This window comes from Verticillium nonalfalfae, assembly GCF_003724135.2.
Source record: "Verticillium nonalfalfae strain VnAa140/NRRL 66861 chromosome Unknown scaffold_41, whole genome shotgun sequence".
Lineage (NCBI taxonomy): Eukaryota > Fungi > Ascomycota > Sordariomycetes > Glomerellales > Plectosphaerellaceae > Verticillium > Verticillium nonalfalfae.
Genome location: NW_021167266.1, coordinates 185,946 through 212,773, shown reverse-complemented (window position 1 = coordinate 212,773; position 26,828 = coordinate 185,946). Strand labels below are relative to the sequence as shown.

General features: G+C 55.9%; 11 protein-coding genes across 11 annotated transcripts; 6 read left to right on the top strand and 5 right to left on the bottom strand.

The window, feature by feature from the left end:
- Positions 1 to 91: 91 nt before the first annotated feature.
- On the top strand, positions 92 to 1,100 carry THI4 (thiamine metabolism- protein; the record flags this gene model as incomplete). Its single annotated transcript, XM_028640314.1, has 2 exons — positions 92 to 966; positions 1,019 to 1,100. The coding sequence occupies 2 exons, from the start codon at positions 92 to 94 to the stop codon at positions 1,098 to 1,100; spliced, it is 957 nt and encodes a 318-aa protein (XP_028495570.1).
- Positions 1,101 to 1,334: 234 nt separating this feature from the next.
- Positions 1,335 to 2,574, bottom strand: D7B24_006174 (uncharacterized protein; the record flags this gene model as incomplete). Its single annotated transcript, XM_028640313.1, has 4 exons — positions 1,335 to 1,974; positions 2,054 to 2,123; positions 2,191 to 2,423; positions 2,486 to 2,574. 4 exons carry the CDS (start codon positions 2,572 to 2,574, stop codon positions 1,335 to 1,337), a joined length of 1,032 nt encoding a protein of 343 aa, XP_028495569.1.
- Positions 2,575 to 3,373: 799 nt separating this feature from the next.
- D7B24_006173 (uncharacterized protein) lies at positions 3,374 to 3,940 on the bottom strand (the record flags this gene model as incomplete). Its single annotated transcript, XM_028640312.1, has 3 exons — positions 3,374 to 3,524; positions 3,578 to 3,808; positions 3,858 to 3,940. 3 exons carry the CDS (start codon positions 3,938 to 3,940, stop codon positions 3,374 to 3,376), a joined length of 465 nt encoding a protein of 154 aa, XP_028495568.1.
- A 5,012-nt stretch (positions 3,941 to 8,952) lies between these two features.
- Positions 8,953 to 10,059, top strand: D7B24_006172 (uncharacterized protein; the record flags this gene model as incomplete). The annotated part of the gene is made up of 1 exon (XM_028640311.1): positions 8,953 to 10,059. One exon carries the CDS (start codon positions 8,953 to 8,955, stop codon positions 10,057 to 10,059), a length of 1,107 nt encoding a protein of 368 aa, XP_028495567.1.
- A 1,791-nt stretch (positions 10,060 to 11,850) lies between these two features.
- Positions 11,851 to 13,798, top strand: D7B24_006171 (uncharacterized protein; the record flags this gene model as incomplete). Its single annotated transcript, XM_028640310.1, has 3 exons — positions 11,851 to 12,142; positions 12,207 to 12,359; positions 12,414 to 13,798. 3 exons carry the CDS (start codon positions 11,851 to 11,853, stop codon positions 13,796 to 13,798), a joined length of 1,830 nt encoding a protein of 609 aa, XP_028495566.1.
- A 1,039-nt stretch (positions 13,799 to 14,837) lies between these two features.
- D7B24_006170 (uncharacterized protein) lies at positions 14,838 to 15,439 on the top strand (the record flags this gene model as incomplete). Its single annotated transcript, XM_028640309.1, has 2 exons — positions 14,838 to 15,259; positions 15,337 to 15,439. The coding sequence occupies 2 exons, from the start codon at positions 14,838 to 14,840 to the stop codon at positions 15,437 to 15,439; spliced, it is 525 nt and encodes a 174-aa protein (XP_028495565.1).
- A 300-nt stretch (positions 15,440 to 15,739) lies between these two features.
- D7B24_006169 (uncharacterized protein) lies at positions 15,740 to 18,254 on the bottom strand (the record flags this gene model as incomplete). The annotated part of the gene is made up of 7 exons (XM_028640308.1): positions 15,740 to 16,712; positions 16,766 to 16,887; positions 16,944 to 17,005; positions 17,058 to 17,287; positions 17,341 to 17,649; positions 17,715 to 17,755; positions 17,808 to 18,254. 7 exons carry the CDS (start codon positions 18,252 to 18,254, stop codon positions 15,740 to 15,742), a joined length of 2,184 nt encoding a protein of 727 aa, XP_028495564.1.
- Positions 18,255 to 19,322: 1,068 nt separating this feature from the next.
- D7B24_006168 (uncharacterized protein) lies at positions 19,323 to 20,272 on the top strand (the record flags this gene model as incomplete). The annotated part of the gene is made up of 2 exons (XM_028640307.1): positions 19,323 to 19,943; positions 20,024 to 20,272. The coding sequence occupies 2 exons, from the start codon at positions 19,323 to 19,325 to the stop codon at positions 20,270 to 20,272; spliced, it is 870 nt and encodes a 289-aa protein (XP_028495563.1).
- Positions 20,273 to 20,831: 559 nt separating this feature from the next.
- Positions 20,832 to 21,484, bottom strand: D7B24_006167 (uncharacterized protein; the record flags this gene model as incomplete). The annotated part of the gene is made up of 2 exons (XM_028640306.1): positions 20,832 to 21,151; positions 21,229 to 21,484. 2 exons carry the CDS (start codon positions 21,482 to 21,484, stop codon positions 20,832 to 20,834), a joined length of 576 nt encoding a protein of 191 aa, XP_028495562.1.
- A 602-nt stretch (positions 21,485 to 22,086) lies between these two features.
- Positions 22,087 to 22,899, bottom strand: D7B24_006166 (uncharacterized protein; the record flags this gene model as incomplete). The annotated part of the gene is made up of 3 exons (XM_028640305.1): positions 22,087 to 22,321; positions 22,404 to 22,727; positions 22,796 to 22,899. The coding sequence occupies 3 exons, from the start codon at positions 22,897 to 22,899 to the stop codon at positions 22,087 to 22,089; spliced, it is 663 nt and encodes a 220-aa protein (XP_028495561.1).
- Positions 22,900 to 24,878: 1,979 nt separating this feature from the next.
- On the top strand, positions 24,879 to 26,415 carry D7B24_006165 (uncharacterized protein; the record flags this gene model as incomplete). Its single annotated transcript, XM_028640304.1, has 2 exons — positions 24,879 to 25,362; positions 25,415 to 26,415. The coding sequence occupies 2 exons, from the start codon at positions 24,879 to 24,881 to the stop codon at positions 26,413 to 26,415; spliced, it is 1,485 nt and encodes a 494-aa protein (XP_028495560.1).
- Between the last annotated feature and the right edge of the window lie 413 nt (positions 26,416 to 26,828).

Sequence of the window (26,828 nt, the reverse complement as noted above, 5' to 3'; positions counted from 1 at the left end):
AGGATCATGCTCTCACAGCCTCCCCTGTGCTCCCCCATCGTGTGAACCTCTAACACGATCTAGTTGATATCTCAAACACCCTACAGCTACAATGGCCCCCTCCGCTACCTCGATCGTTGAGCCCACCGTCCTCCCTCACAAGGGCGGCGTGTCCGTCGGCAACGGCATGACCAAGCCTGCTGTGGCCCCCAAGACCAACAGCAACTGGGATGCCTTTGCCTTCGAGCCGATCCGCGAGTCGCAGGTCGCTCGCACCATGGGCCGCCGCTACTTTGAGGACCTCGACACCTACGCTGAGTCTGATGTCGTCATTGTCGGTGCTGGCAGCTGCGGTCTCTCCGCCGCCTACTCGCTCGCCAAGCAGCGCCCCGATCTGAAGATTGCCATCATCGAGGCTGGCGTCGCTCCTGGTGGCGGTGCTTGGCTCGGCGGTCAGCTCTTCAGCGCCATGGTCATGCGCAAGCCCGCCGACAAGTTCCTCGCCGACCTCGGCGTCCCCTTTGAGGACGAGGGCACCCACGTCGTCGTCAAGCACGCTGCGCTCTTCACCTCGACCCTTCTGTCACGCGTTCTGTCTTTCCCCAACGTGAAGTTGTTCAACGCTACCACCGTCGAGGATCTCATTACTCGCCGTGACGGAGATGCCATTCGTGTCGCTGGTGTCGTCACCAACTGGACCCTCGTCGCCATGCACCACGGCGACCAAAGCTGCATGGACCCCAACACCATCAACGCTCCCGTCATTCTCAGCACCACCGGCCACGACGGCCCCTTTGGTGCCTTCTGCGCCAAGCGCCTCGTGAGCATGCAGGCCATTGAGAAGCTCGGTGGCATGCGTGGTCTGGACATGAACAGTGCCGAAGATGCCATTGTCAAGGGCACCCGCGAGGTCGTTCCCGGCCTGATCATTGGCGGTATGGAACTGAGTGAGGTTGACGGTGCCAACCGCATGGGCCCTACGTTTGGGTGAGTTCATTTGACACTGGTGTGCGCTATATTCGAGGCTAATCCGGTACAGTGCCATGGTCATGTCTGGTGTCAAGGCTGCCGAAGAGATCATTGCCGTCTACGACATCCGCAAGAAGGAGAATGAGATCTAGGTGCTCTCGCACTTGGTTCGCGTGGTCCGCATTCGCTAGTTGACACAGAATAAGATTGGATTATGTCTGATGGGCTAGCACTCACTCTTTAGCAACACGCATAATGCCGAAACTGTCACTCTTTAAACATCTGAGCCCAATCCTGGGAATTTGTCGTTTGCGTGTCATCTGGCTAGCTGTGCGAATATTGCATTGAAAACTTCTGTAAATACCGTAACCACATCAACAGCCCACCTACCAAGGCAACATCTCCTGCAATCCCTGCTCCGCCAATACCTTGTTGATAGCCGCCTCAGAGTTCTGCCACAGCCCCTGAATCTGCTCATCATTCTCAACAAGTGGATGCAGCTTCGCAACCTTGCCAAGCGGCATAAGATACTGCCCCTTGTACTTTGCCTCCTCCTCTCTCAACTGCGGCGCCGCTGCCGCGAAAATAGTGTGCCCAGACCCCTCCTCCAACGACAAGAAGTTGCCGTCCACAAGCGACGCAAGCCACGGCACCATCGACCCAACCGTCTTATCGGTGCGCACCTCGCCAGGATGGATCGATGTGCAGAGCACCGGGACCCCTTCCTCGTCGAGCCGACGCTGCAGTGCCCGGATGAAGCCCGTGCCGGCAATCTTGCCGATGGAGTAGAGGATCATGTCGAGGACGAAGACCCTGCTCGTGAGCCAGCGCCAGGCCCAGGGGTAGTACGGGGCCGGGTTGGCGAGGACGTCGCGGGACGTGAAGTTCGGCTTGTAGCCCGCGGGCAGGAAGCTGGATGCGGCGCCGGAGGTGAGGCCGACGATGCGGACGTCTGCCCCCGGTAGACGGGCCGTGGCTTTGAGGAGGGGCAGGAGCTGGTTCGTCAAGAGGAAGTGGAATGCGAAACTAGCACAACAGTGGTTAACTCAATGATGAAGCTGGGGGCTGGCTGGGATGTGCGCGTGTGGGGGGGAACGCTTCTTACTCGCCGGCAATGTGCGACTCCCATGCGTCCTTCGTACGGCGTGGGTTGCCCGTCGCCGCGGCCATGTGAACTGTTTGGGCAACCAGCGTCAGCGCGGTCACCTTGCTACTACTGCCATGGGTCGGGAATGGACTGACTCAGAATGTCGAGCCTAGACTCCTGCTTCTTGAAGGCGTCTGCGGCGCGGACTGCGGTCGTGACGTCGGCCAAGTCGAGATGGACCTGGTGCAGCTGCGCCGCCTTGATGGCGCCATTCTGCGCCAGCAATGCGGACATGGCGGTCTGCGTGCGGCCCTTGTCACGGGTCCCGAGATAGACTTTTGCGCCGCGCAGCGCGAGGAACTTGACGGTCATGAGGCCTAGGCCGCAGCTGCATGTGGAGGCGGTTAGCATTCGAGGTTCTGGTCGAGGGCCTGGGGAGGTGTTCCTTACTTTCCGCCGGTGATGAATGCGACTTTGCCCGTCAAATCGGGCGTTCCCTCGAGAGGGTCCCAGTTCTCGATGGTCAATTCTTGGGCCATGGCTGAAAAGGGTGCTGGCTATAGGATTGAGTTGCAAAGGAGAGCCTAGCTGAAGATTCAAACTCAAATATCTAAATGGGACCGTCGTGACTCTTTATGTTGACTTTCACGATGGCTGGCGATGAGTGTCATAGCTGGGTTGAGGCAGCAGAACCAATCATCTTACACATTTTCCGAGGATGCTGCATAAAACTTGAACCTGGTGGGAAAGCAGGCAATCTGAAATACTGCGTCCGACGCCACTCCTGTATGCCTAAGAACCTAGCCAAGGACCATCGGCCTGAAAAAAGTCCCGAGCCCTGGCCCCAAGCTTGGGTGGTCCTCAAAGCTTCGGGCCATGCTGCCAGGGAAATGCATGTTCGACGCCTCGCAACTTGAAGCCTTTTCGGGTCCACTCAGCCCCAGCCGGTGGTAAATGGATCATGAGGATCCAGCAAGCGATAGCAGGCGCCGATCCCAGCGTCAGGTTCGGAGGTAGCTGTCCAGCTCAGGCTGAATGTAGACTTCATTCCAAAACGCCTGAACCTGCGCCAAAAACGCTTTCTCGGACCATATAAATTTCTTAAGAATGCCAAGCAGCTCAGGCCATGATGTGTACAAGCCTCGCAGCCTGCCCTCAAGGTTGCGTTTCAGCAAACCCAGATATTCCGAGCGCGTCGTCCCAGCTGGAGCGAATGCCCCACCAATGTGCAGTAGCCAAGTCAGCAGCTCTCGATGCTCAGCCCACCAGGGTTCGGCGTCTGCTTTTTGTAGCTTATACAGCAGTCGGAGCGACAAGTGAAGCTATCAACCCAACGGGTCAGTCATCAAGGTGCGTGAAGAAGATGAAGATGGTCCAAATATGCTTACCGGCACGACCGAGGCACGCCACCTTTTGCACCGCAGCATCGTTGAGCATAGATAAGCCCCGACATAGCAACAGTCTGATATCGACGAGGTGGCTTCCATGTCTACGATGCGTGACTGAATTGACGCCTGGTGATTGTCGACGTTTGCCATGGACATAGCGTCTTCTGGGCCGAAGAGATTCGTGTCTCGGATTTGCTGAAGAGCATGGACATCCTCCATGATCTCGAGAAAGGTGTGTCCCAGTACTGATGACAACACCTGGAACCCAGGCGGTAACTTGAAGAAAGTCGAAGATGTCTTGTCTCTGCTCCAGGAGAGCTCGGGAAAGGACTGATGATGGAATGTTCGGCTCGATCCTGTCATTACTGAAGAATTGAGATCTTGCCTATCTTTGGGCGTCAGACTTATTTGATAGATAGACTGGAGGTTCTTACCAGAAAATGGCACGCTTTAGGTTATCACTCAGGACGATGCCCTGTTTGAGGCAGGCTTCAAGCAGATTCTGGATTGCACCCATGTGTATTTGGACTTGGCATGGCAGTCCACGTCGAGCCTGTCACGTAGCCGTTAGCCTTGACAGTGTTCATTAGACGAGAAGCGAATGAGAGGCTGACCTCTGCTCCTGCTAGTAGCAGAATGGCCCCGAAATTTGATTCTGATATGGCAGAATCAAGAGAGCTCATATTCTGCCGTAAACAGCTCAGAGTTTGGTCCTTATATTCGAGACACTTCCGGTTCATGCTGCCAGATATGACCGCACACGTAAAATTGAGCCTGACGGCATAGAGAAGAGCTGGGTTATCCGGGCTCTTCCGAAGGACACATGATATGTTCTGCAGCACAAGCTCGTCTGCTACGTCGAACACGGGATGCATTGAAGCGGAACTATCTTTTTCAGTTTCACAGAAGTCAACGCCTCAGTTCGTCTTGGCGTGTGTGGTGCATTTTTCTTACAATGTACCTTGAGCAGACGCTGCAGGCTTGGTAGCCCGCCAACCAGCATTTGAAATGCGTCAAGAGTGTTAATAGTTGAAGAATATGGCGTGGAAACAATGTTCTGAAGGGTCTTCGAGGGCTTTCCAGCCCGGCCCTTCACTTTATCATTCGGGGAAACTACACGAAAGTTCGCGCCAGACTTTTGCTGAAGCTGTCGTTTCCTCTCGAGAGCTTGAGACACAGCGTGTGACCGGGCGAGTCGCAGCGACGCGCGGTCCCTACCTTCTCCAGGGTTCTGAATGGAGATGAACTTGAAGGCTCGTCCCGGCATTGGGTAAGCAACAATAGACGGATGGTGCTCAAGCGATGTGATAAGCCACCTTGCTATCGTCAGGGGAAGCTTCACTGGAGTATTCGATGATGACGGACACCAAAAGTATTGGGCGAATTAATAGGTTATGTGGCACATGCTAGCAAATCTGCCTGCAATTGGACCAGAGGCAAGAAGGTATCCGTGAAGGGGAAGATAAACTACATGTCGGCCATGTGCGCAGGACAAGATGACCAGCTGGTTTTTGATTACCAAGAAGCCACCAGCGACTCCTCAAGGTCAATCACCTGGGGCAGAGTTTCGGTTACTAAGCAGACATCCAGCAGGGTTCGTCTCCACAGCCATTACCAGGCGCCAGGTTTCAGCGCTTGTACCCTCCCTCGCTCGACGCTTGAACTTCAAACCCTCGCCTGTCATTGACTTGTCACCAACTAGCAGGAAAGGCAAGCCCAAGCTATGGTTTTCAATCCTCATCCCACCGGTTTCCGAACGAAACATTGGCGAAAGCTTTACGAATCGTACATCCTTGACCTCAAGTCTTTAAGGCAGGTTGTTGAAAGCGGCGGCATATTCGTTTTTGTAGATGCCGAGCCTTGGGGAGCGGATAGTTCCAAGCCAGCAGAAATTGGACTATCTCTCGTACCAAGCCTTGACCTAATCACAATTGCTAACAAATCTTCGACGATGCTTTGGACTCTGGACAATCTCAGCACCGAACATTGCATCGAGGCACACAGATTTCGTGTTCTCAGCAGAGATAGGCAAGAAAAGAGACGCCAGCCTCACCGGTTCGGTCAGAAGCATGAGATCGTGGATGAGGAGATTGAGAAAAGCATTTCTGATATAATCCACGAATTCACGCAGCAACATCAACACCCATCTCGACAAACTCCCATCGTCTTGGCCGGCTTCAGCCTCCACTTCGAGTTTTGCATTCTGTCGGGTCTTTACCCCAAAGTACTACGTTTCTTTACGCACTGGCTAGATCTGCAGGAAGTGGCGGCTCGAGTTGCCGCAATGGACGAGAGGCTTGTTCATCCTAGCTTACGCGAAACTCTTGTTGCCTGCGGCTTTCAAGATGTAGCTTCGCAACGCACAAAGCTCCTGCACAACGCAGCTACAGACACTACGCAGGCAGCAGCACTTCTGGTTCGACTAATGTCACTGCGAGAGGGCGAAGAACTAAATATTCAATGCTCCTCCCACAAAGCTCATCCAAGGACATATCGCAAAGATCCCCTTAAAAAACGGATTTGGAGATGCAGACCTGTTCCAAAAGAAATCTTCCCCTATGCTGCAAAGATATCCCGAAAAGAAGGATTTACCATGTTCAATACGGCGGAACCCCTACTAAGTCTGTTTATTGACCATTGCCCGGTAGCTGTGGGACTTTCTGGCGACAAAAAGCACGGATGGGTGTGCCTACCAGAGTTTGATGCTCTGGAGAGATTCATCCATCGTGTCAATGTCTCAGTAGATTATGGAGATGCGTGGGTTGCAATTTCGGCATACGATGAAACGATAGTGCCCGCCAAAGATATGACGGAGCTGAGGCTGACCCAGAAGGAGAATTTGCACGCACTTGCTGACGAAAAGCGAAAGCAGAGAAGTCGAAAGATAACTGATGTAGCCCTTCTTGAAGATGAAGAGGATACGAAGAGTCAAGCTGGATATGGGGCAATGGTAGAGGGAAAGAACAAATGAAACAACAGAAAAAAAAGAGACCGGTCAGTAACTGCTTGAGCATGATTCAAGACTTCGCACTACCAATAGGTACTCAACAACGTCATTCCTGTAGTGAGGAAAGCGGACGCCGAAATACGACTCTAGAGGTCCCTCTTAACGCCCATTCTTGCCACTGAGATTGTAGACGTATTTTAGTCCTGTGTTTGCCGCGCGGCTACCTGGAGCCTGCGTGATTCCGCTTACTTTGGCTGATGGAAGCGCTCCCCAGCGACAGCGGGTTATGATCCGCTGTGCCCCGACTTTGCGACGTGTGACGTTCGTGTTGAATACTATGCTAGTGTTGGCCGGGTCTGTTTGTGATGTACTTGGGGAGCTTGCGTGAAGTAAGGTAACTACCGTTGGGCGGGATATAGGACAAGCCGATTGGCCGTATAATTTGGCAAAGTGCCCTGGAAGGGTGGCCCTTGGGTGGCTCGTACATTTCAGGGGGTTCCTTATTCAACGTCACAACGCCTATGACTGTCTCGTGCTCTTCTTTTCTTCGAGCCAGCGAATCTTCCAGTCCCCAACACCGCACAGCCAACATCGAACAGCTCGTGACCGATCACACCAGCAAAGCTTCACTGCCGTTCCAAGGAGCTCAGCTACACTGCCGCCATATACATCTAGGCCCTCTTTTACCAATCAAGCAGTCGTCCCACTCTCAGTGCCGCTTTCCGCCATGGCCGTTCCCAAGCCAAATAATACCAACATCAGGCTTCTCGCGTGACCCGTCGACGAAGACGACACAGATTATAGCGATTATCGCTTCCTCGTCGACAGGCAACACGTCAAATACGTAACCACAGCGCCAGGAACGTGCCGCGGGGCCGAGGATTGCCGCACCTTCGAGCCCACCCTCCTGAGCCAGCTCCTTCCGCCCTTTCCAATTGGGACTTGAAACAAAGGCCATGTGGCTAGGGATCCGAGAACAGGGGAGGTTACCTTCTCTAAGGCGGAGACAGTGCACCTTGCCGGGGAAGAGAACCTTTGGCATCCCGTGAAGCTGAACGAGTTGGACTTTACGCAACAAGACCGAATGAGGCAGCGAGTTCACGTTTCAACGCATGCCGAACTCAACGTCGGCGAACCCGTGTTAATCTAACTTGCGGTTTGACCATGGGAATTGCCTCCATCGAGGTTGAGACGACTGCCTACCAATGGATCAATGACAGTGGTATTGGCCCAAGGTTTTTCGGTCATCTTACCGAAGGCAAAGGCGGGCGCGTGGTTGGTTTCGCCATTGAGTGGTTGCGAGGCGTAAGAGCCGGGCCAGGAGACATTAAGAGCTGCAAGAAGGCTTTGACACGATTGCACAAGCTGGGAATAAAGTCTGGGTTTATCGACAAACACAACTTTCCCGTACGAGATGGGCATGGCGTTGTTTTGGTGGACTTTGAGACGGCGAGGCACAACTGTTCGTCCCAGGAGCTCGAAGATGAGATGAGAGCCCTCGAGGGCAGCTTTGACGATAGAAGTTTCCGAGGTGGGGTAGACTCAGTTCATGAGTAGCAGATCCGTAACCTTCAGGTTATCCTGCCGACTTGGCCAACATTACTTCAATTTTCTTAAGTGAGCGCCTTGATAGCGTTAGCTCGGATACTGCCGCTCTCGTCTAGAACCAGGCTACGGTTGATGATAAAAGGACTTCGAGACCAAGCCACTACAAGCCTTTGAAGAGGCCCAGCCCGAGGAAACGTGATAGGGTCGCCGAAGGCTCGGCAATGATTAAGTGTCAGGGTTTGGGCACCCTTCAAAGCACAGCTGAATAACCAGAGGGTTATGGGCGATGAGTCAAAAAAATTGAATGTACTGATACCCAAATACGAACACTCGGCGAAGAAATGATTACAGGAGCCCGGTTCAGCCCCCTAGCAAGTTAACAACGCAATCAAGGAGGGAAAAAACGGTAGAATTATAACGTCTTGAAAGTATGGACGATACAGTAGATACGGCGGGGCCTATTGGTATCGCTGGATAGCTTCAACTAGATGATGATGATGAATCAACTCGATACATAGATGAAAGAGGAAACAGACACTCGGGCAAGTCACTTGTAGGATGAGAACGTTGTGAGGTGGGTGAAGCGCGGACCACATCCGTGATCCCGTATGCTTCAGGCGAATCGGACCTGAATGCTGTGTACTCTGCACAGGAAAAGTTAGCAGCCAATTGTATGGAGTGGAGGGACTGCAGTGGAAGTAACTACGGCAAAGAGCGCAGCAATACACATATGAGCATTCGTCATCCTAGCAGGCAGATCACGAACATCCACCAGCCTTCTAGTGGGGATGCTGGTGAGGCGCTGATTCGCTACACGAACGTCTCCCTAAATAGGAAACATCTTGTTTCCCTTTCAGGAAACATCTCGCTGCCCCTTTCGGCCGTCACCAAAGCTACAGCCGACGAGCTTCGCCATAATCATTACAAATGCTCTTTTTGGTCTCATTGAAGACGTGCATATAAAGGTCGAAATGCTCTCGGGGTTGTGATCCAGATTTCTCGCTCATATCAAGCACTTGACAGTATTTCTCACCATGTCTCAGTCGTATCTTTTCAAGCCGCTCAAGATTGGCTATGTCGAAGTCAAGCACCGCATCGGCATGGCTCCCCTCACACGGTTTCGAGCGACCGACGCCCGAGTTCCCACGCCAATGATGAAGGAGTACTATAGCCAACGGGCCTCTGTACCAGGTACCTTGATCATTACCGAAGGCACGTTTGTCTCAGCCAACTGCGGAGGCTTCAACAATGCCCCGGGCATCTGGCACGAGGATCAAATTGCCGCGTGGAGAGAAATCACCGACGAAGTCCACCGGAGACAAAGTTTCATCTTTTGTCAGCTCTTTGCCATGGGCCGCGCTGCGGTGGCCGAGGTGGCTGAGGCAGAGGGCTTTCCGATTATTGGGCCTAGCGCCATCGCCTTTGACGATAGCGCAGTCGTACCGAGGGCCATGACCATTGAGGAGATCAAGCAAACTGTTCTTGACTTTGCACAAGCTGCAAGAAACGCGGTGCGTGCGGGGTTCGACGGCGTTGAGATCCACGGGGCGAACGGCTACCTGCTCGACCAGTTCGTTCAAGACGTTAGTAACAAGCGTGACGATGCGTACGGCGGCAGCATTGAAAACAGAAGCCGCATTGTCGACGAAATCATGCAAGCTGTCAACCAAGCTATCGGAAAAGAGCGTGTCGGGCTCCGCCTGAGTCCTTGGAGTACCTTTCAAGGCATGCGAATGGACAATCCGACCCCTCAGTTCACGGACGTCATTCGCAAGGCAACTGAAGCAGACATAGCTTATCTCCATGTCGTGGAGGCTCGTGTATCTGGGAGCGTCGACGCGGAGCATGGTGATGGCGACCAATCCGACTTGATCTTTCGCCTCTGGAAAGGGCCGCTGCTCATTGCAGGAGGCTACACGGCCCAGGAGGCTCGGAAGCTCGTAGACGAGAAGTACCCTGGCAAGGACATCGTGGTGATCTTTGGACGCTACTTCATTTCGAATCCAGACCTGGTGTTTAGAATTTCAAAGGACCTCGCTTTGGACTTGTACAACAGGGAGACGTTCTACACCAACAAGTCGGCGGTTGGGTATCTAGATTACCCCTTCAGCAAGGAGTATACGACAGCTTGCATAGCTTGAGGTTCTTGTTCGACCGAGTTTTCTGTGTAGATTGGCTTCATATAAATCGGATCTGCAAGCTTTACCAGCGTCCTGGGTCTGTTTTTATCATCTTGAATTACCTTTCGATCTCAAAATAGGTACAAGATCGCTAAGGATGCTCCGTTCAAAGCAAGTCAGGATAGATGGTCTCTTTGTCATGATTCGCTTCTTACATCCAATCAAACGCAGGCACTCTGGGTTCTATAGTTCCTGTATCATTCCTTCTGAAGAAGCTGGTACATCTCAACAACTGCGTCACATCGACACGTTTCCCTTTGCCATTTGGACCGTAGCCCTATCTATCGCTTACAACTCACCGATGGCAGAACGATGTGTCGCTTGAAACTCCATTGAGGACGTGACGACTGTTCGAAATACTTGCGTCGCCGCTGATATTTCTCATGCCCTTCACTAATCTCTTTCACGTTGGCAAGATCAGAAACGCAGCGTCTGCTCAATGTCAGCAGCCACCTTGAACACAGTTTTCTCATTCGATCAGGCCAAGACCGAGACTAAGCGCCTAGCACTCGGAGCCATGTCCCGAAGTCCAGGCAAACAAGCGGAGAAAACACGAAGGTGTGCGTCGTGGCTGAGCGCCTCTCGATGCTTAAGCCTGATAAGCGTGCGCGAAGGCGCTGCGACGAGGAATCGTGGCGCCCGGGGAAGCATCAGACGACGCGCTCGAATCCCTGGGTGCCGACGCCTACAATAAATGCCAGCTTCCAAGTTCATCCTAGAGCCTGCGGCAATTCCCCTCCCCGCCGTGAAGTTTCCCGTGCCGCAAGGCCAAGGAGCCGTGTGGCCCCCTGTCACCGTCTCGGCACTCGCATGAAGGCCAGAGGGAAAGAGGTAATTCGTCGCGCGCACTGGCAAGCAAAAAAAGGAGCGTCAAAATATGCTCTTCCACCCGGTCACAGGACATGGGACATGGCTTGTCGCCTGCCTCTTCCGGAAGGACGCCAAGACGCCAAGAATCGGTGGACAACTGCAGATCGGGGGTGGCATTGCGACTGGATGCTGGCGCTGTGAGGTCAGGTACTCTAGCTCGATGTTTGTTGGGCTCGGGATACGTCTCGGCCAGAGCAGAACCTTGTTGGCCTGCCGTGCATGCTGTGCAGATGCAGATATCGTGAGCCTAATCGCACCACCCCAGTGAAGAAGTCCTGGCTTCATTGGCTGTTGAAGGTTGCACAGTATGAGACCCAACCTGTGATTTCCCGTCGATCCTACCTCCAACAGGGCCCGCGACGGACTGAACCCTTGTCTATCGCGCCGGGCGCGCGTTGCAATGAAGCATGTGCAGCTTTTTCTCTCGTCAACAGACACACCCCTTGGAGGTCTCCAGCCAGCCTGACAGCCTAGGAAGAGTGCGGGGAAGCTCTGATTGCTGTGTCTGTTGACTTGAGCCAGTTCCGTGCGGAGGTGCATATGTCGAGATAACCTCGCTTGGCCTGCTGTTGAGCTTCCCCTTCCAGGACGCCAAGACGCCCAAATGCAACCATGATCATCTGCTGCGGCTAGAGCGATGTCATGGTTACTTCCGCTGCGAAGAACAGACTCTGAGCCAAGCATGTCCACAGGGCACGGTTGGTACGACAATCGATCGGGAGGAAAGCTGGTCCTCCAAAAGTAGAAAAGCAGATAAAACCCACTACATTTTCCTGGCTCCCAGGCACGTCTCGTGTAACGTCTTTCCAGTCTGCGCTGGATTCTACACAAGCCCACTCCAGACGCCAATATAAGCTGGTCCAAGACATTGCCAATCTCATCATGTCGACCGCCGCGGAGCTTGACCTCGTGGAGGCTGCTCGCGCCGACTACCCGGCCATCGAGAAGGGCATGAACACCGATAAGAAGCCCGGTTACAAGGGCGAGGGAGACTTAGGGCATGTTGTGTCTGCAACGACAGATTCGCTCCGTGGACCTAACGGCGAAGTGTATCCTACCGATGAGGAGCTCGAGACGTTGCGCCGCGTCCACGGCAAGGTTAGCTGGCTCATATACTCCATTGGTATCGTTGAGATGGTTGAGAGGTTTGCCTACTACGGCACCACCGCTGTCTGTGAGTTCATCAGAAGCGCACCCACATCTAGAGAGCGGGATCCAGCTGACCCTCCATGACACAGTCGTCAACTTCATTAGCTACCCTCTACCCGAAGGCTCTACCACAGGTGCTGCGGGCACCGATGGCCAGGCTGGCGCCCTCGGCATGGGACAGCAGGTCTCTACGGCTGTGACTCTATTCAACTCATTCTGGTCCTACTTCATGCCCCTCGTCGGTATGTAAATCTATCTTCTTGGGCGACAACATTGTTGACGAACCTTTTCTTCAGGCGGCTACTTGGCCGACACGTATTGGGGCCGCTTCTTGACGATCCAGTATGCCATTGTCATTGCCACGATAGGGCACATTATCATCATTGTTGCTTCGGTGCCCTCTGTCATTCAGAACGCCGGCGGCTCTCTGGGATGCTTCATCGTCGGTCTCCTCTTTTTTGGCACCGGAGTCGGCTGGTTCAAGGCCAATATCTCGCCCCTCATTGCCGAACAGTACGAGATGACGCAGCCACGCATGACTGTTGAGACGCTGAAGTCGGGCGAGCGTGTCATTGTCGACCCCGTCATGACCATTTCGCGAGTCTACATGCGCTACTATTTCCTCGTCAACGTCGGCGCCCTCGTAGGTCAGATCTCCATGGTTTACGCCGAAAAGTACGTCGGATTTTGGCTGTCTTTCCTGCTCCCCACCATCCTCTTCCTCTTGTGTCCCATCATCATGGTCCTCTGTCGCAACAAGTACGCCAAGCGCCCGCCGACAGGATCGGTTCTTGGCAAGTCATTCCGTCTTGTGATCTACGGCATCAAGCGCAACGGCTTCCGTTCGATGAGCAAGAAGCACTTTTGGGAGCAGATTCGCCCAAGCCAGGTCCACGACAAGCCGAGCTGGATGACATTCGACGACGCCTGGGTTGACGAGGTACGCCGTGGATTCATGGCTTGCTCCGTGTTCCTCTGGTTCCCCATCTTCTGGCTGGCCTACGGCCAAATGTCCAACAATCTCATCAACCAGGCGGCCACGATGCGCCTCAACGGCCTCCCCAACGACATCATCACCAACCTCAACCCCTTCTCGCTTCTGATCCTCATTCCCATCTGCGACAAGTTCCTCTACCCTGCCATCGCCCGCGCCGGTCTGCGCTTCACGCCCATCAAGAAGATCGCCCTCGGTTTCGCCAGCGCCACCTTCTCCATGGCCGTCGCCGCCATCATCCAGCACTTTATCTACCAGCGCGCCCCATGCGGGAACTACGCCAGCGACCGCGACTGCATCGAGGAGAACGGCGTGCCCAACATGAGCGTCTGGATCCAGACGCCCTGCTACATCCTCATCGCGCTGTCCGAGGTCCTCGCCTCCATCACCGGCCTCGAGTACGCCTTCACCAAGGCACCGCGCAACATGCGCGGCCTCGTCACCGGTGTCTTCTGGTCCGTCCTCGCCATCTCGTCGGCCCTCGCCCAGGCCTTTGTCGGCCTCGCCACCGATCCCCTGCTCGTCTGGCTCTACACGACGATTGCCTGCATCAGCGGCGCCGGTGGCCTCGGCTTCTGGCTCGCGTTCCGGAAGCTCGACGACGAGGAGGATGCGCTCAACGCGCTGCCTGAGAGTACGTACAAGGGCCGTGGTCAAGATGCTGAGGTGGAGAGCAAGGCTGTTTGAACATGTTGGCGGCGGTGGACGCCGAGACTCGCTGGTACGGTGAACGAAGTGCCTAGTCTCCGAATGCGAAACCATTCGAGAATAGCCAGAACTATAGCATTCTGAAGTAGAATCGTTGCAAATATGAAGTTTCAATTGATCATTCTGACCGCCTGACTTAACTTGATTGTGAATGCAAGACGTTGGCGTGGGAATGAGCGGTGTGGTATGTTTCCGTCCACGACCCGTGGTACTTCAATTGAGGCGAAGCATCTTCCCTGCCGTTCATCAAAGTGCAAGAAAATCCCTCGGTGCTATAGTAAGCATGCTTCTCAGTTGATCTGAAGGACATGCTCTATCATACAGCATCAGCGGCGGCCGTGGGTCGGGCCTGGTGTATCCGGCCGGAATGAGTGGGCCTCTTCCGGATCGACCCCGGCATGCCTCCGAAGCTTTCGGGCGACACCGCCGCAGGATGCAGGCGACAGAGGTGTGTTTCTGAGGAGCTGCAGCTCACGGCACGAATGTCGAAGCCGATCTGTCAATCGAATGTTTGGCGAATGAAAATGTAGATGGGAAAGATGAGCTGCCTGACGAAGTGGTGCCTCCAGGGGTTGAGTCGGAGAAAACGCGTTGGCAACAGTCGAACAAGAATGCAGCAACAAGCCGCAGCTGTATGCATGTCTGGGGATTCCCACGTTTCCTTCAGCCCATGAGTTCGGTCATTTGAATCACCATGGAGCGTTTCCCCCGGGCCAGCGCAAGGTTCAGCGTTGAGAGACACGCGCTGGTGATTCATGACGACGCCAGCGCGTCATTGATCCGCTCGCCACCGATTGCCTTCGATGTCCATCGTCTCTAGGAAGAAATAGCACAGCACGATCAAACGGGGAGCTCTGGACCTGTCCATAAAGCACCATGAGCCAGGCATGCCGTCAAGACGTCTACTCCGGATTGGTTCCCGATCCCTCACCCGAACCTGACCCCTTCACTCACCAGCCGCCGGCCTCCTCCTCTGTCCGAGCCCCTCAGCAGGTCGACAACCGCCCAAACAGCCGGCATGCCCTCGACGCGCTCCGAAGACTGGAAGTCCAACCCGCCCTACGCCCGCCCCAAAGACGAGCCCTTCACCAACACGCTCCGCGGGTCCTGCCACTGCGGCCAGGTCGTCTACCACCTGTCCCGCGACCGGCCCCTCGCGTCCAAGTACTGCCACTGCACCGACTGCCAGACGCTCCACGGCGCGCCCTTCCAGTGGGCCGCCATCTTCGAGAAGCACCACCTCGCCTTCGACCGCGGCGTCGAGGGCCTGGCCTTCTACAGCGCCGGCGACAAGGCGCCCGCCCACGGCCTGCCGTGCAAGGTCAGCTGCGCGCGGTGCGGCAGCCGCATCATGGACGAGGGGCGGAACATGGTGCTGCTCTTCCCGGCGCTCGTCGAGTTTGAGGGCGACGAGAAGATCAAGGCCAACTTTGCGCCGGAGTGCGTTTTTTTCCCCCCATTAGGATTCAGTTTTGATTCTTTCTTGAGCGTGGGCAATCGACTGACGAACATATCAGGATGCATATATTCTACACGAGGCGGGTAGTGGATATCGTGGATGGGAAGCCGAAATGGGCAGGACTCAATGACAAGAGCGAGCTCGTTGGAGAGACGCGCTGATCGCATTTGACGAGCGTTGAAGAACAGAGGTCGGGGTTGTCAAGCGATGATGGAATGACACCGCAATGATGGGGATTTCACTCACAGCATGCTGGGCGCAAGGGGGTGCAAAAAAAACAAGGCTGTGAATGTGGCCGTGTATCTTCATGATCTAATGATATCTTGTCCAAACGCCTTCCAAGTGTCCCATGCGATGCCATGCTCGCTGATGCGTATGCCACGGTATCGTGATCGCCAATATAGTATGCCGCGACGCCATGCCCAAATAATGAAGCAAGAAAAAAAAAGAAAAGAAAATGCTCACCACGTGAAGCTCTCTTCGAAATATTCCACCTTCGCCTCCGTATGGCCCAGAGACTCCACGACCGCCCTCCTCGCATCATCCGCCATGCGCGCCGGCCCGCACGCAACGACGGCGAGGCTCCCAGCCCGCGCCGCGACCACAGCGTCTTCGACCTCACGCGGCACGTCCGGCCTGCCGTACCGCACGAGCGCGGCCTTGGGCAGCGCCGACAGCGCGTCGTCGGCAAAGTCCTCCCGGTGGGTGATGCAGATCGTGACCGAAACCTTGTCGCAGCCGACGAGCGGGCCGAGGTCGTGCTTGACCACATCCTCGGCGAGCCCGCGCTCGCGCGACGTCCACACGATGCGGATCGACTTGGTGCGGGGGCTCGCGACGAGCGCGTGGAGGTACGCCAGCGGCACGACGATGCCGCTGCCGCCGACGAGGAAGAGGAGGTTCTCAAAGGTGTGGAACGGCTGGGTGTGGCCGTAGGGCCCCTCGACGAGGACGCGCAGCGGCGCGGGCGCCGGCCACTGGGCGCCGGCGGCGTCCCGGAGGCGCGAGGTGAAGCTGTCGTAGGGTCGGATGAGGAAGGTCATGGCGGGGTCCTCGCCGTCTGCCTCGGACGCGAGGCTGATGTCGTTCTGGTTCTCCATCAGCGGCGTGTCTTCGCTGAGATCCTTGGACGGCCGACGCCTGCTGCCTGTCGAGTAGGCCATGGTGAAGGGGTGGCTCTCCCAGAACTTGGTGTCGTTCAGAACGTGGAGATAGTAGTATGTGCCGGGCTGGGGCGTGTAGACGCTCGACGAGTGCGGCACCACGAGGCGGATCATGTTACTGCTGGGGTCGTAGGTAGCCGATGCCCAGGTGTTCCAGAAGCGGGGGTTGAAGGCGAGTGTGCGGGACATGCGGATGATGCGGTCGAGGCCCCAGACCATGGCAGGTATCCAGGCCAGCATGTCGTACTGTCCCTTGAAGATTGACACATGACTGTGGTCGTGTCAGTCGTCGGTCCTGTTCCCACAGAGCAAGGCGTCACTTACCCGAGCATCGTGAGCAGAACGAAGATGGACAGAACGATGTGCAGGATGAGAAAGGTCTCGTAATGCTTGCGTCGCAGCCAGTACACGGAGAAACCCAGAAGCAGGCACATGAGGACGGTTGCCTGGAGACATGTGAGCAGGAGAACTTGGATGGGCTGGCCGGGCAAGGCGTGCTCACAATTTCGCCGGTCCAGAAGAAGAACTGCGTCCACCACCAAGCAAAGTAGTCGACACCACCCTCTGGTAGCATTGGTCAGCGTCAGGCACCCAGATGCCGGTCAATGAATCCCACCTTTGATGATCAGAACGGTGTAGCCGATGGAATGCAGCACGGCCTGGAGCGTAGCGACGCGGGCAACCCAACGATGAAAGTTGTTGTAGGATCCAAAGTCCCACCCCGTCAACCAAATGACGAGGTTGTTGCGCATGCCAAAGAGCCAGATGACGGGGAAGTTGAAGAAGGAAATGATGCCTGTGCGGTCCGAACCGTAACGCCAGATCTGTCTCTCCAAACCCCCAAAGCTGGCACGGTTAGCTTGGATTGCCGCTACCGGCGTGGCCTGCCGTGAGCTTACTAGAGATTATTTTCCGTGAAGCGGTACCCGTGAAGGCTGAGAAATACGTTCATGCCAATGAAGGCGAGGAGGGTAAGGCTCTGTATCCTCGGCGGGATGGTGCACCACCCGAGGTTCTGGGCGCAGCGGTAGCCAAAGGTCGCCGGTATGGTGACAAGGCGCTTGAGCCAGACGGAAAAGGCATGGAAATGACGTGCAATACCTGTGCTGGGCTTCACCACGGAGCGCTGAGCATCGCCGATGGCGGACATGAGCCGGCTCAGGACACCCAAGGCGACAACGGCGATCCAGAAGAAAATCATGGCCATGCTGTGGACGGGTCAGTGCTCGAGGCACGCCGTAGGAAGGACAGGGGAGACGCAGGCGAGACGAACCCGTAAATGTAGTGATTGTAGTAGACATACTCGACGGCATCCTGTACGGCATGAGTGGTGCGTCTTTCACTGCGATGTGCGACAGGGACTCACGAGAGTATCGAACGCCGCGCGATAGAGCGTCTCAGACAGCATGATGACCTCGTCAAGGTGGGCACCGTTCTGCTGCTCGTCGAGGCCGATGTGCCTCAGCTGCGCGATATCGTCATCGGAGTATGTGTCGACAATGTCGAAGGGCGGCAGTGGCGTGTCGTGCCAAGCCTGGCAGGTCTCATTTTCATGGCGCAGGCCCGGATTGCCGACGCCCTCAGCACCGTGGACCTTGAGGCAGAGGTAGAGCGACAGGATCCGATCTCGGCTCTCACATCTCTGGGCCAGCTTCGAGGCGTTCGTTCCGACGTCGTCAAAGTGGACATAGGCGAGGGCGAGCTCGCACGAGCCAAAGGTGAGATCCTCACCTAGGGCTTGGGCCGCAGGGAGGATGCATGTCGTGGCAGCGAGTAGTGGCAGAAGAAGCGAAGAAGACGGAGGGCGTCTCATGGCCACGGCATGAGGAGAGATGGAAGGGATGGGCTCAGGTCGCAAAGGGAGGGGAGAGGGGCGACGGGCGGCGTGAGAAGTGGATGAAGGGCGTTGAGGAGACTAGAAGACTAGAAGACTGTGCGTGAGGAATGCGAGATTTCGATCTTATCAGATCATCTGATAATCTAGCGTCATCAGCGTGACCCGCCTTGCCCGCCTGCACGTGTCGGCACAAGTCGGAGCCGAGCAGACTGAAGGATCACCAGGCCAGCAGAAGGCCAGCAGAAGGCCGACAGCGGTTATTCTGTATGGGATGGACAATCACCGAAGTATCACCATGAGATGGGGTTTCAAGCGTCCTCACCAGCCCACGGCAAATCCCCCGGCCACAGCGACAATGAGGCGTCCCTGTAGATCGCACACATCTGATGAGAGAGAGAGAGAGAGAGACCTTTCCCTTTCAGGCGTCACGATGCCTGCTACACGAGCTAGCACGGGGTAGCTCAGTGCAGGGGTGGTCGGGTCATCATGGAGACGTGGGATGGCATGCTGTCGAATGTCTACCCGTCCATCTCGTGCGCTGAAATGCATTGAGCGAGACTCGTTCGTACACTGGTCGAACAAGGAACGAATGAAAGTGGTTTTGCAGATAGTCGACTCTGTCCAACTCATTGCACCTAGTCTCGGCCTGCCCTATGACTTTGTAGTGACACAGCGCTGGCCTGTTGACTTGAGTTACCAGAAGAGCTTCGTCTGCCCAGTATACAATGCGTTCTGTATCTTCAAAGTCTCTTGAACAAATAATCTCGATAGCATCAAAACCACCAACAATGCCAGCGAAGTAGCACATGGAATTCGTGCGCATCGGTACTGGTCGAACGCCACCACCGCTGTCGATCCCTGACTTGGGGGAACCGGTCTGCTTTAGTGCTGCGTGCTGTGGGTAGTGCAGATGCTCAAATGAGGGGTTCGCGATATGGGCATCACATCGACGTCTCTAGCAGTAACAACTTCATCACCGCCCCCGTTGCCTCAACCTCGCCATTGTACCGTCGATACCCCTCTAGTCATACGCACAGTTGCACCATGACGACAATCCCCCTACCCCCCAAGCCCCGCGTCCGCGAGCTCGACCTCATCGGCAAGGTCGCCGTCATCAGCGGTGCCTCCCGCGGCATCGGCCTCGCCATCGCCCGCAACCTCGCCTCCCGCGGCTGCTCCATCCTGGGCACCTGCACCAGCGAAACCGGCGTCGCCGCCCTCGCCTCGACCCTCGACGCCGCCACGACCGAGCTCTTCGCCGCGACCGCCCGCCCGCGGCCCGCCTCGCTCCGGATCCAGGGCCTCGTCGCCGACATCTTCAGCCCCGACTGCGCCGCCGTCATCAGCGCCGCCGTCGCCGCCTCGTTCGCCGGCCGCGTCGACATCTTCGTCAACAGCGCCTGCGACCCCATGCCCGGCACCATCGGCGACACGACCGCCGCCGAGGTCCACCGCAGCCTCCTCGCCAACGTCCAGACGCCCGTGCTCATCGTCGAGGCGTTCGTGCGCCGCCGCTTCTTCCGCCCGGGCAGCCGCATCGTGTACCTGTCCTCCATCCGCGCGCGCCAGCCGTGGAGCGGGCAGCTCATGTACGCCGCGGGCAAGTCGGCCGGGGAGTCGCTCTGTCGGACCTGGGCGCAGGCCTTTGGCGGCAAGGAGGAGCGGGTAACGTCTACTCTCCTCCCCTTTTTTCCCCGGCAGGGATCGTCAGGCCCGCCTGGGTCTCTCGTACTGACGTGGCGCAGTTTGCCTTCATGGAGGGCACGACGGCGAATGCCGTATCCGTCGGTCTCACCGAGACGGAGGCCGTGATGAACTGCGGGCCGGACGCCGTGCAGGCGTTTCAGGACGAGTTCTTCCCGTCGCAGAGCATACCGCGGTTCGGACAGCCAGAGGACGTCGCCGATGTCGTGGGCTTGCTGTGCAGTGAGGATGCTCGCTGGATCACGGGCTGTGTTGTCAGCGCCAGCGGAGGAGGCATCAAGATCGGATAAGGCGGCGCAGGCTCGAGGCAGTCCTTGACGTAAGAGAATCACAAAATCCCTGCTTGAATCTTCGCTGTAGGAGGCCACTCGTGGATGCTCGAAGAACCAGCCCGCTAACCACACCGGACACAAGGCCACACCGGACACCCTTGTGGCTTCGTCTTATGCTGAATACACCTCGACACCTTTCTGGTCACAAGCAGACACACTCTCGGCTGTCCAATTCATTCAAAACGAGAGGGCACGTTCATCCATGACAACCAAGGCTGTGTAGCTCAGTGGCAGAGCGCCTGGGGTTTCTTCCTTCCTAGAATCCGTCCGCTCCGAAGACCTAGAACCCTACATACACTCCCCCAGGAGGTCGGTGGTTCGATCCCACCCGCAGCCATCCTTTTTTCCCCCGCCTTTATAACGCGATAAACCACGTCGAGAGAATGCCGTGAACTCAAAGTCAAGGCAATAATAAATACAGAGCATCGGGCATTCGACAAGTCGCAGGCAATCAGGAAGCCGTCCCAAACGTCACAAACACCAAAACGCCGCACCAAGAGAAACAAGAGCGCAAGGCTCATACCTGGCGGTTCATGTTCATGCCCTCCTTGTTACCCTGATACTCCTGCGCGATCGGCTCGGTCGCGAGCCTCCGCGCAACCTCCTTGTCCTGCTGGATGAGCGCGCAGCAGGGGCACCAGTACGTCGTGCAGCAGTCGCGCAGTCCGGACCCTTCGATGTGGAAGCGCTCGCGAATCTCGCCGCGCTTGATCATGGCATAGATCCACCCGCAGCACGTGAAATACGTGATGCCGCACATGAGCATGCAGTCGACGTTGATGGGCTGGTAGTTGCGCATCGTCGGGTCGCGCATCCGTTCCGACGTCTTGCCGAGGACTGTTTCTTCGAGTCAGCAAAAGGCTTTGGTCGAAAAGATCAAAGGCAGCAGCATGGGGAGGGGGGATAAAACGCACGCATGCAGGGGAGAAAGGTGCCGAGGAGGCATGAGCCGCAGGGGGCGCAGTTGCAGAGACTGTTCTCCCATTTCTGGTTGCGCACGTTGGCGCTCTCGGTGTAGGTGGCACGCATGTTATCTTGCTGCTGGTAGCCCTGGGGCGTGGACGGGAGCTGCCCGTAGGGATGCGGTTTGGAGTTTGTCCCCGGGGGCTGCTGGGTGTATTCCGGGGCCGGCTGAATGCCGTGTTGCTGTTGCTGGTGCTGGTATTCCATGGCTGTGACGATGTGCTGTCAGGGAGAATCTGTTGCTAATCACGACGACGAAAATATGTTTGTTTGTATGAAAAGGGCAAGTGTATTGATGAGACTGTTCGTGTTTCTATCGAGACCGGAATCGAAGCTCAATTGATGGCGTGCAAGCAGAAAAGCAGACATGCCGACCCCTCTGCCATCCCCCAGCTTGGGGGCGGCGGCCCTTAAAGAAAGGTCGACGAGGCGCAAGCTAGATGGACAGCTTGACCACATGCAGCCTTGCGGTAATGGACCAGGCCCCGAATGCTCATGATGGTGTGGTGCGAGGCTTAGGCTGCTCCTCCATCGGATGACCGGCGAAAGCTTCGCCTCAGCCTGGCCTCCTCGCTCCATACATCATTGGCCGAATGCGGCACGTCGTTGCGTTCGCTTCGCCTGGTTGGTCGTATTCTGGGGGAAAGCGTCAGACGTCGCTCTGGGCTAGCGTCATCTTAGGGCTGAGACGAAGGGAACTGTCAATCAGCCGCCATAGCTGCCAGACACCGAGTCCGGGTCTGGGAGGGGGCTACAAATAGAATCCAGGCCATGTGATCCCTCTGGCCTGATACTGCTCAGTGCCAAGCTCAAGAAGGTCGCGCGACGATGCGGCTCATGATGAGATAATCAGGGACGAAGACCTTGCCGCCCCTCAGGCTCCGTTCGTCGGGCGAGAGGGCATCCTTCTCGAACCCAAGCTTGCGGTAGAATGCCAGGGCCTTGGTGTTGCTCTTGAAGCACGTCAGCATGACCTTTTCGACGATTGGGATGCTTTGGGCGACGGCCTCCTGAAAGCCTATCAGCAAGGCTGCCAATCCGGTGCTGCTCGACAAGCCAGTCAGCGCACGCAAAAAATGGAACGTGATGATGTGGTCGGTCGATCGTTCGGCAAGCGACAACATACCCGTGCAAGTCATCCTCGAGATGAATCTCGTAGCAGTAGACAACAGGCTCGCCGTCCTCCCACGTTGGCATGAGGCTCGTGAAGCCCCGTAGATGATTGTTCTCATCACGCACGAGTATGTAGCGCAGCTCGGCAGATTTCATCTCGACCATTTTCTTCTTCGGGTGCCAGCCATAGGCGGAAGCGCGGTAGTCGTCGCCGCTCGTCTTCTCAACGAGATCATAGCAGGCCTGGAGCTCGTCGTGTGTCATGCGAGCTGGCTGCTTGAGGCACAGGGCGTAGAGCTTCGCGGTATGTGGGTGAGTCCATGTTGCCCACCCGTCGCTGGAACCGAGTCAATTCAATTTGGATCGTGACAGGGGATAAGCTGATCTCTCGCAAGGGGCGCAAACCTTGGTTGGAGATGATCGCGGATGAACTGCTCATCTGTCTTGCGGTTTGCTGCCTCGAGAGGATTCGTCGGCGCCCTTCGTCGTTTCTTTGGCGCATCAGCCATTCTGTGTCAAAGACAGGGGATCAGACGGTCTGTCTTCGGAGGTCCATCACCGGCGCAGGAGTTTTCAGCGCGGTGAGGCTATGTTTGTGTCCAAGCTAAGTGCAGATGGCTGTCTGTTGGGCAGTCCGTGATGGATCGCAAGGCACGACAGTCAATGCACCGACCAGAAGTCACTGACCCGGAAGTCACGAACCAGACATCGGTGGGCCACGTACGCCCTGCGGTCAGCGGGCTGGAAACCCCCACATTTCCGACCTTGGGGCCCTAACCGACGCTAAGGCAGGGGACCTGAGCACACCCACCACTACGCTAATGACATCTTGCCTTACCCAGAACACTCTTGTTGGTAACCCAGCCGGCTGAGGGCCAGGCGCCTACAACGGCTTGCTCGGCCGGAGTTTGCGCCATCTATCAAGCTGTGAGGTCAATGAGAGGCCGTTGTTGCAGACCAGACGATCCCTTTTTGGGTGCGTTGTCTCAAAGTATATGTAAGTGCCTATCCCTGGAAGTCAGTCTCTCAGCATTGACATGGACAAACTCAAGGTACCTTACCTTGCCTTGGGCTGTATTCAACGAAATTGCTGAACCTTCGTCGGTGTACTCTATCACAGGTGTCATCCGATGACGACAACAGGCCCGTACGTTCCGACATGCTGTCCGGGACGAAGGCACATCCCCCGCGAAAGACGACGCACACATGGTGACGCCCGCGGGTTGCTGGGACCTACTTGGGGCCAGTTCATCTCCATCCATGGGACACTGACTACCGCATGCAAGGCTCGGTCCGAGCGGCGATGAATCCCGATGCACGCCAAATGGTCGACTAACTGGACCGCCGGTTCAGGTATTGGGATACCTTCGACCTTCGCCATGTCATCGGGCGTTCACAAGCCTAACTATGACAATCCAAATCTCCCAAGTGCCAAGTCGGCCAAACAGACCACACTTTGGTGTATGGCATATTCCAAGCCAGCCAAGGGTCAGCAACGTCATGGTGAAGACAAGTAGAGAATGTGATCCTGAGGAAGATACTTTTGGGTGCACCGACTAGATGTGGGTCATCATGAGGGAGAGCACCTCCACAGAGATTGCCCAACACGGTCAATTTCTTTTCGGAGCAAGCAAATAAAAAAAAGCAAAGAACTCGGCACGCCGCAGAAACAGATATCGGCATTTGCTTGATTCGAGTCATGGGTACGCGAGGCCGTGCTGGCAATCCTCCACGAGTCGGGTCTACATTCGGGTTGGTCCTCTCCCGTATGCATCACGCTGGATTTGGGAAGCCAGTGGCCAGGCTTGGCAAGAGAGGTGACGACCATTCTTCAATACTCGGGACCCCAAATCGGGAAGAATACTCGTGGCACGCAGCCCTGACATCGCCGTCGGCCGTCTTGACCTTGGCACATGGCAATACAGTCGGCCAAGTTGATCCAGCCGCTTGACTGCGTCACTAGAGGGAGGGTCTCAAGACCATGGACCATCCCATGTGGGCGCCAAACCACACTAACGACTGCAGGCATCGTGTAAAGGAGGTACATCTCCATTGCCTCACAGACCTGACACGATTGTTCAGCTGCTCCATCTGGCCCTAGCGGGACCTGTCAATGTCATTTGGGTTCGCCAGCTCAGACATACACGCGCCGTCACTGGACGATCACTTTCCTACTTGAGCCGTTTCGACAAGTCGCTTAGGCCTTGAACAAGCAATATTGCGCTATCCGCCACATATGGCGTCCGCGGAGCTCTCAGAGACACTATCGAAAAGGTTGTCTCGGGCATTGCCTGCGTCTTTGCACTTTGCAAGCTTCATAGAGCAATGATTCGCATCACGACCATGGCGCACGTTCCGCCAGGGGCTGGTCCTTGAACTCGTCATAAAGCAGGGAACATTCCGTATCTTTTGGGACGACGACTGGCAGGAGTTCATCCCATCACCTTTAGTTCGTCGAGTCTTTATTTTTAATTCTTGTTTAATAATCATGAAGCATCTTTCTGCTTTCAGTCTTCTCGCTCTTGCCTTGCGCTCAGTCTCGGCGGGGACATGTGACAGCGTGCGAGCGCTGGGCGATGTTGAGGTCAGTCGCCGGGCGTCCTTGACGTACTTCAAAGAACAGCAGGAGTACTGGTCGACGTCCTCGGGGGACTTGAAGCCCAGCTGCATTCTCTTCCCCGAATCGACGCAAGAGCTTGCCGACATTGTGGCCATTATCCGGGACAATAATGAGACCTTTGCTGTCAAGTCTGGTGGTCACAGCCCCAACGACCACTTTGCCAGTATCGACGGCGGCCCTCTCATCTCCACAGCCAGACTCAATCAAGTCACTCTGAACGCAGCTGAGGGGAAGGTGCGTGTTGGTCCGGGAAACAGGTGGGAGAATGTTGCAGATGCTCTCGATGGCACCGGATGGAACGCTGTTGGTGGCCGCATAGGAAACGTCGGAGTCGGTGGTCTTCTGCTCGGAGGTAATTTGTCCCTGCTCTACAGAAATACTCTGCCACTAACGTATAAACCCAGGCGGATTGAGCTTCCTCTCTACCCAACGGGGTTGGGCAGCCAACTCTGTCCTAGAGTATGAGCTCGTGTTGCCGAACGCTACTGTTGTCAACGTTACCCAGAACAACCACCCCGATCTCTTCCTGGCACTGAGAGGAGGCAGTAACAACTTCGGTGTCGTCGCTTCGTTTCTTCTGCAGGCCTATCCTCAAGGGGAAATCTGGGGCGGTAGCATGTTCTTCCCCTCAACCCCCAAGACGGATACGGTCATTCTCAACGCCATCCGCGACTTTACCGAACACTACCCTGACGAGAAGGCGGCCATCATCCCCACAGCCGTCCTGACTGGCGCCGGGCTCGTCAACATGTGGACCATCTTCATGTTCTACAACGGTCCCCAGCCACCGGCCGGCACCTTCGCCAACTTTACCGCAGCCAAACCTTTCTTGAACACGTGCAAAACGCGCAGCTTCCGAGACTTTGTCCGGGCCAACAACTACGGCGTCATCAAGGGAAGCGTCTATCACATTGGCACCGAGACGATGCCCCTGCCCTCAGCCGCCAACATTGACGTCCTCGAGGACATCCACGAGCACTGGCGCAACGTCCGTAACAGCGTCAAGTTGGTGCCGGGCATGACGTCCAACATCGGCTACCAGCCGCTGCCCAAGGGCATGGCCCGCATCGCGAAGGAGCGCGGCGGCGACCTGCTCGACATGAGCGACGACGTCGACCGCATCGTTCTCCAGATTACGCTGAGCCACCTCTCATCCATCAACACGCCGGAGATTGAAGCCGCCATGAGGACTGCCTACACTGGCTTCAAGGACCGCGTGGATAACTACACTGCGCAGGGCGTATTGCCTGAAACGCATCTCCCTCTTTTCATGAATGATGCCTTTTACGATCAGGACTACTTTGGAAGGTTGCGACCGGAGCATCAGCAACTGGTGGCTCGGGTCCAGCAGGAAGTGGACCCTGACGGCATGTTCAGAGATCGCACTGGGGGTTTCAAGATTTGAGAGGATCGTAGTTTTCCACATATAATCGCTAATATACGCCGCTTTCATGTTCCGTTGCACTTTTCCCTCCCTTGCTTTGATACAAGATCTTCAAGGGGAGCTGAAAGAGCAAGGCGGCCCCAAAGAAAACAGCTGCACATCATACTTGGCAAGTGGCGAAAGATCTGGGTGCAAGAGCCAGTGACAGTGGCGTCAGTTCAAGGTGTCTTGCGATTGCGTTTATCCATATCGTGTATTTCTCCAGCCAAACGTCTTCGTAGCGAGATGACGTCAAAGTTCTCTTCCGCTCAATGATTCAAGAAAAAAAAGGACGCAAAAACCAACACGAATAGACTGTGGAGCTGTTGAGCGAAGGCTTTGCTGTGACACAGCACAGTGAGCGCAACAGACGGCCATGATCAACGTCGGAGCTG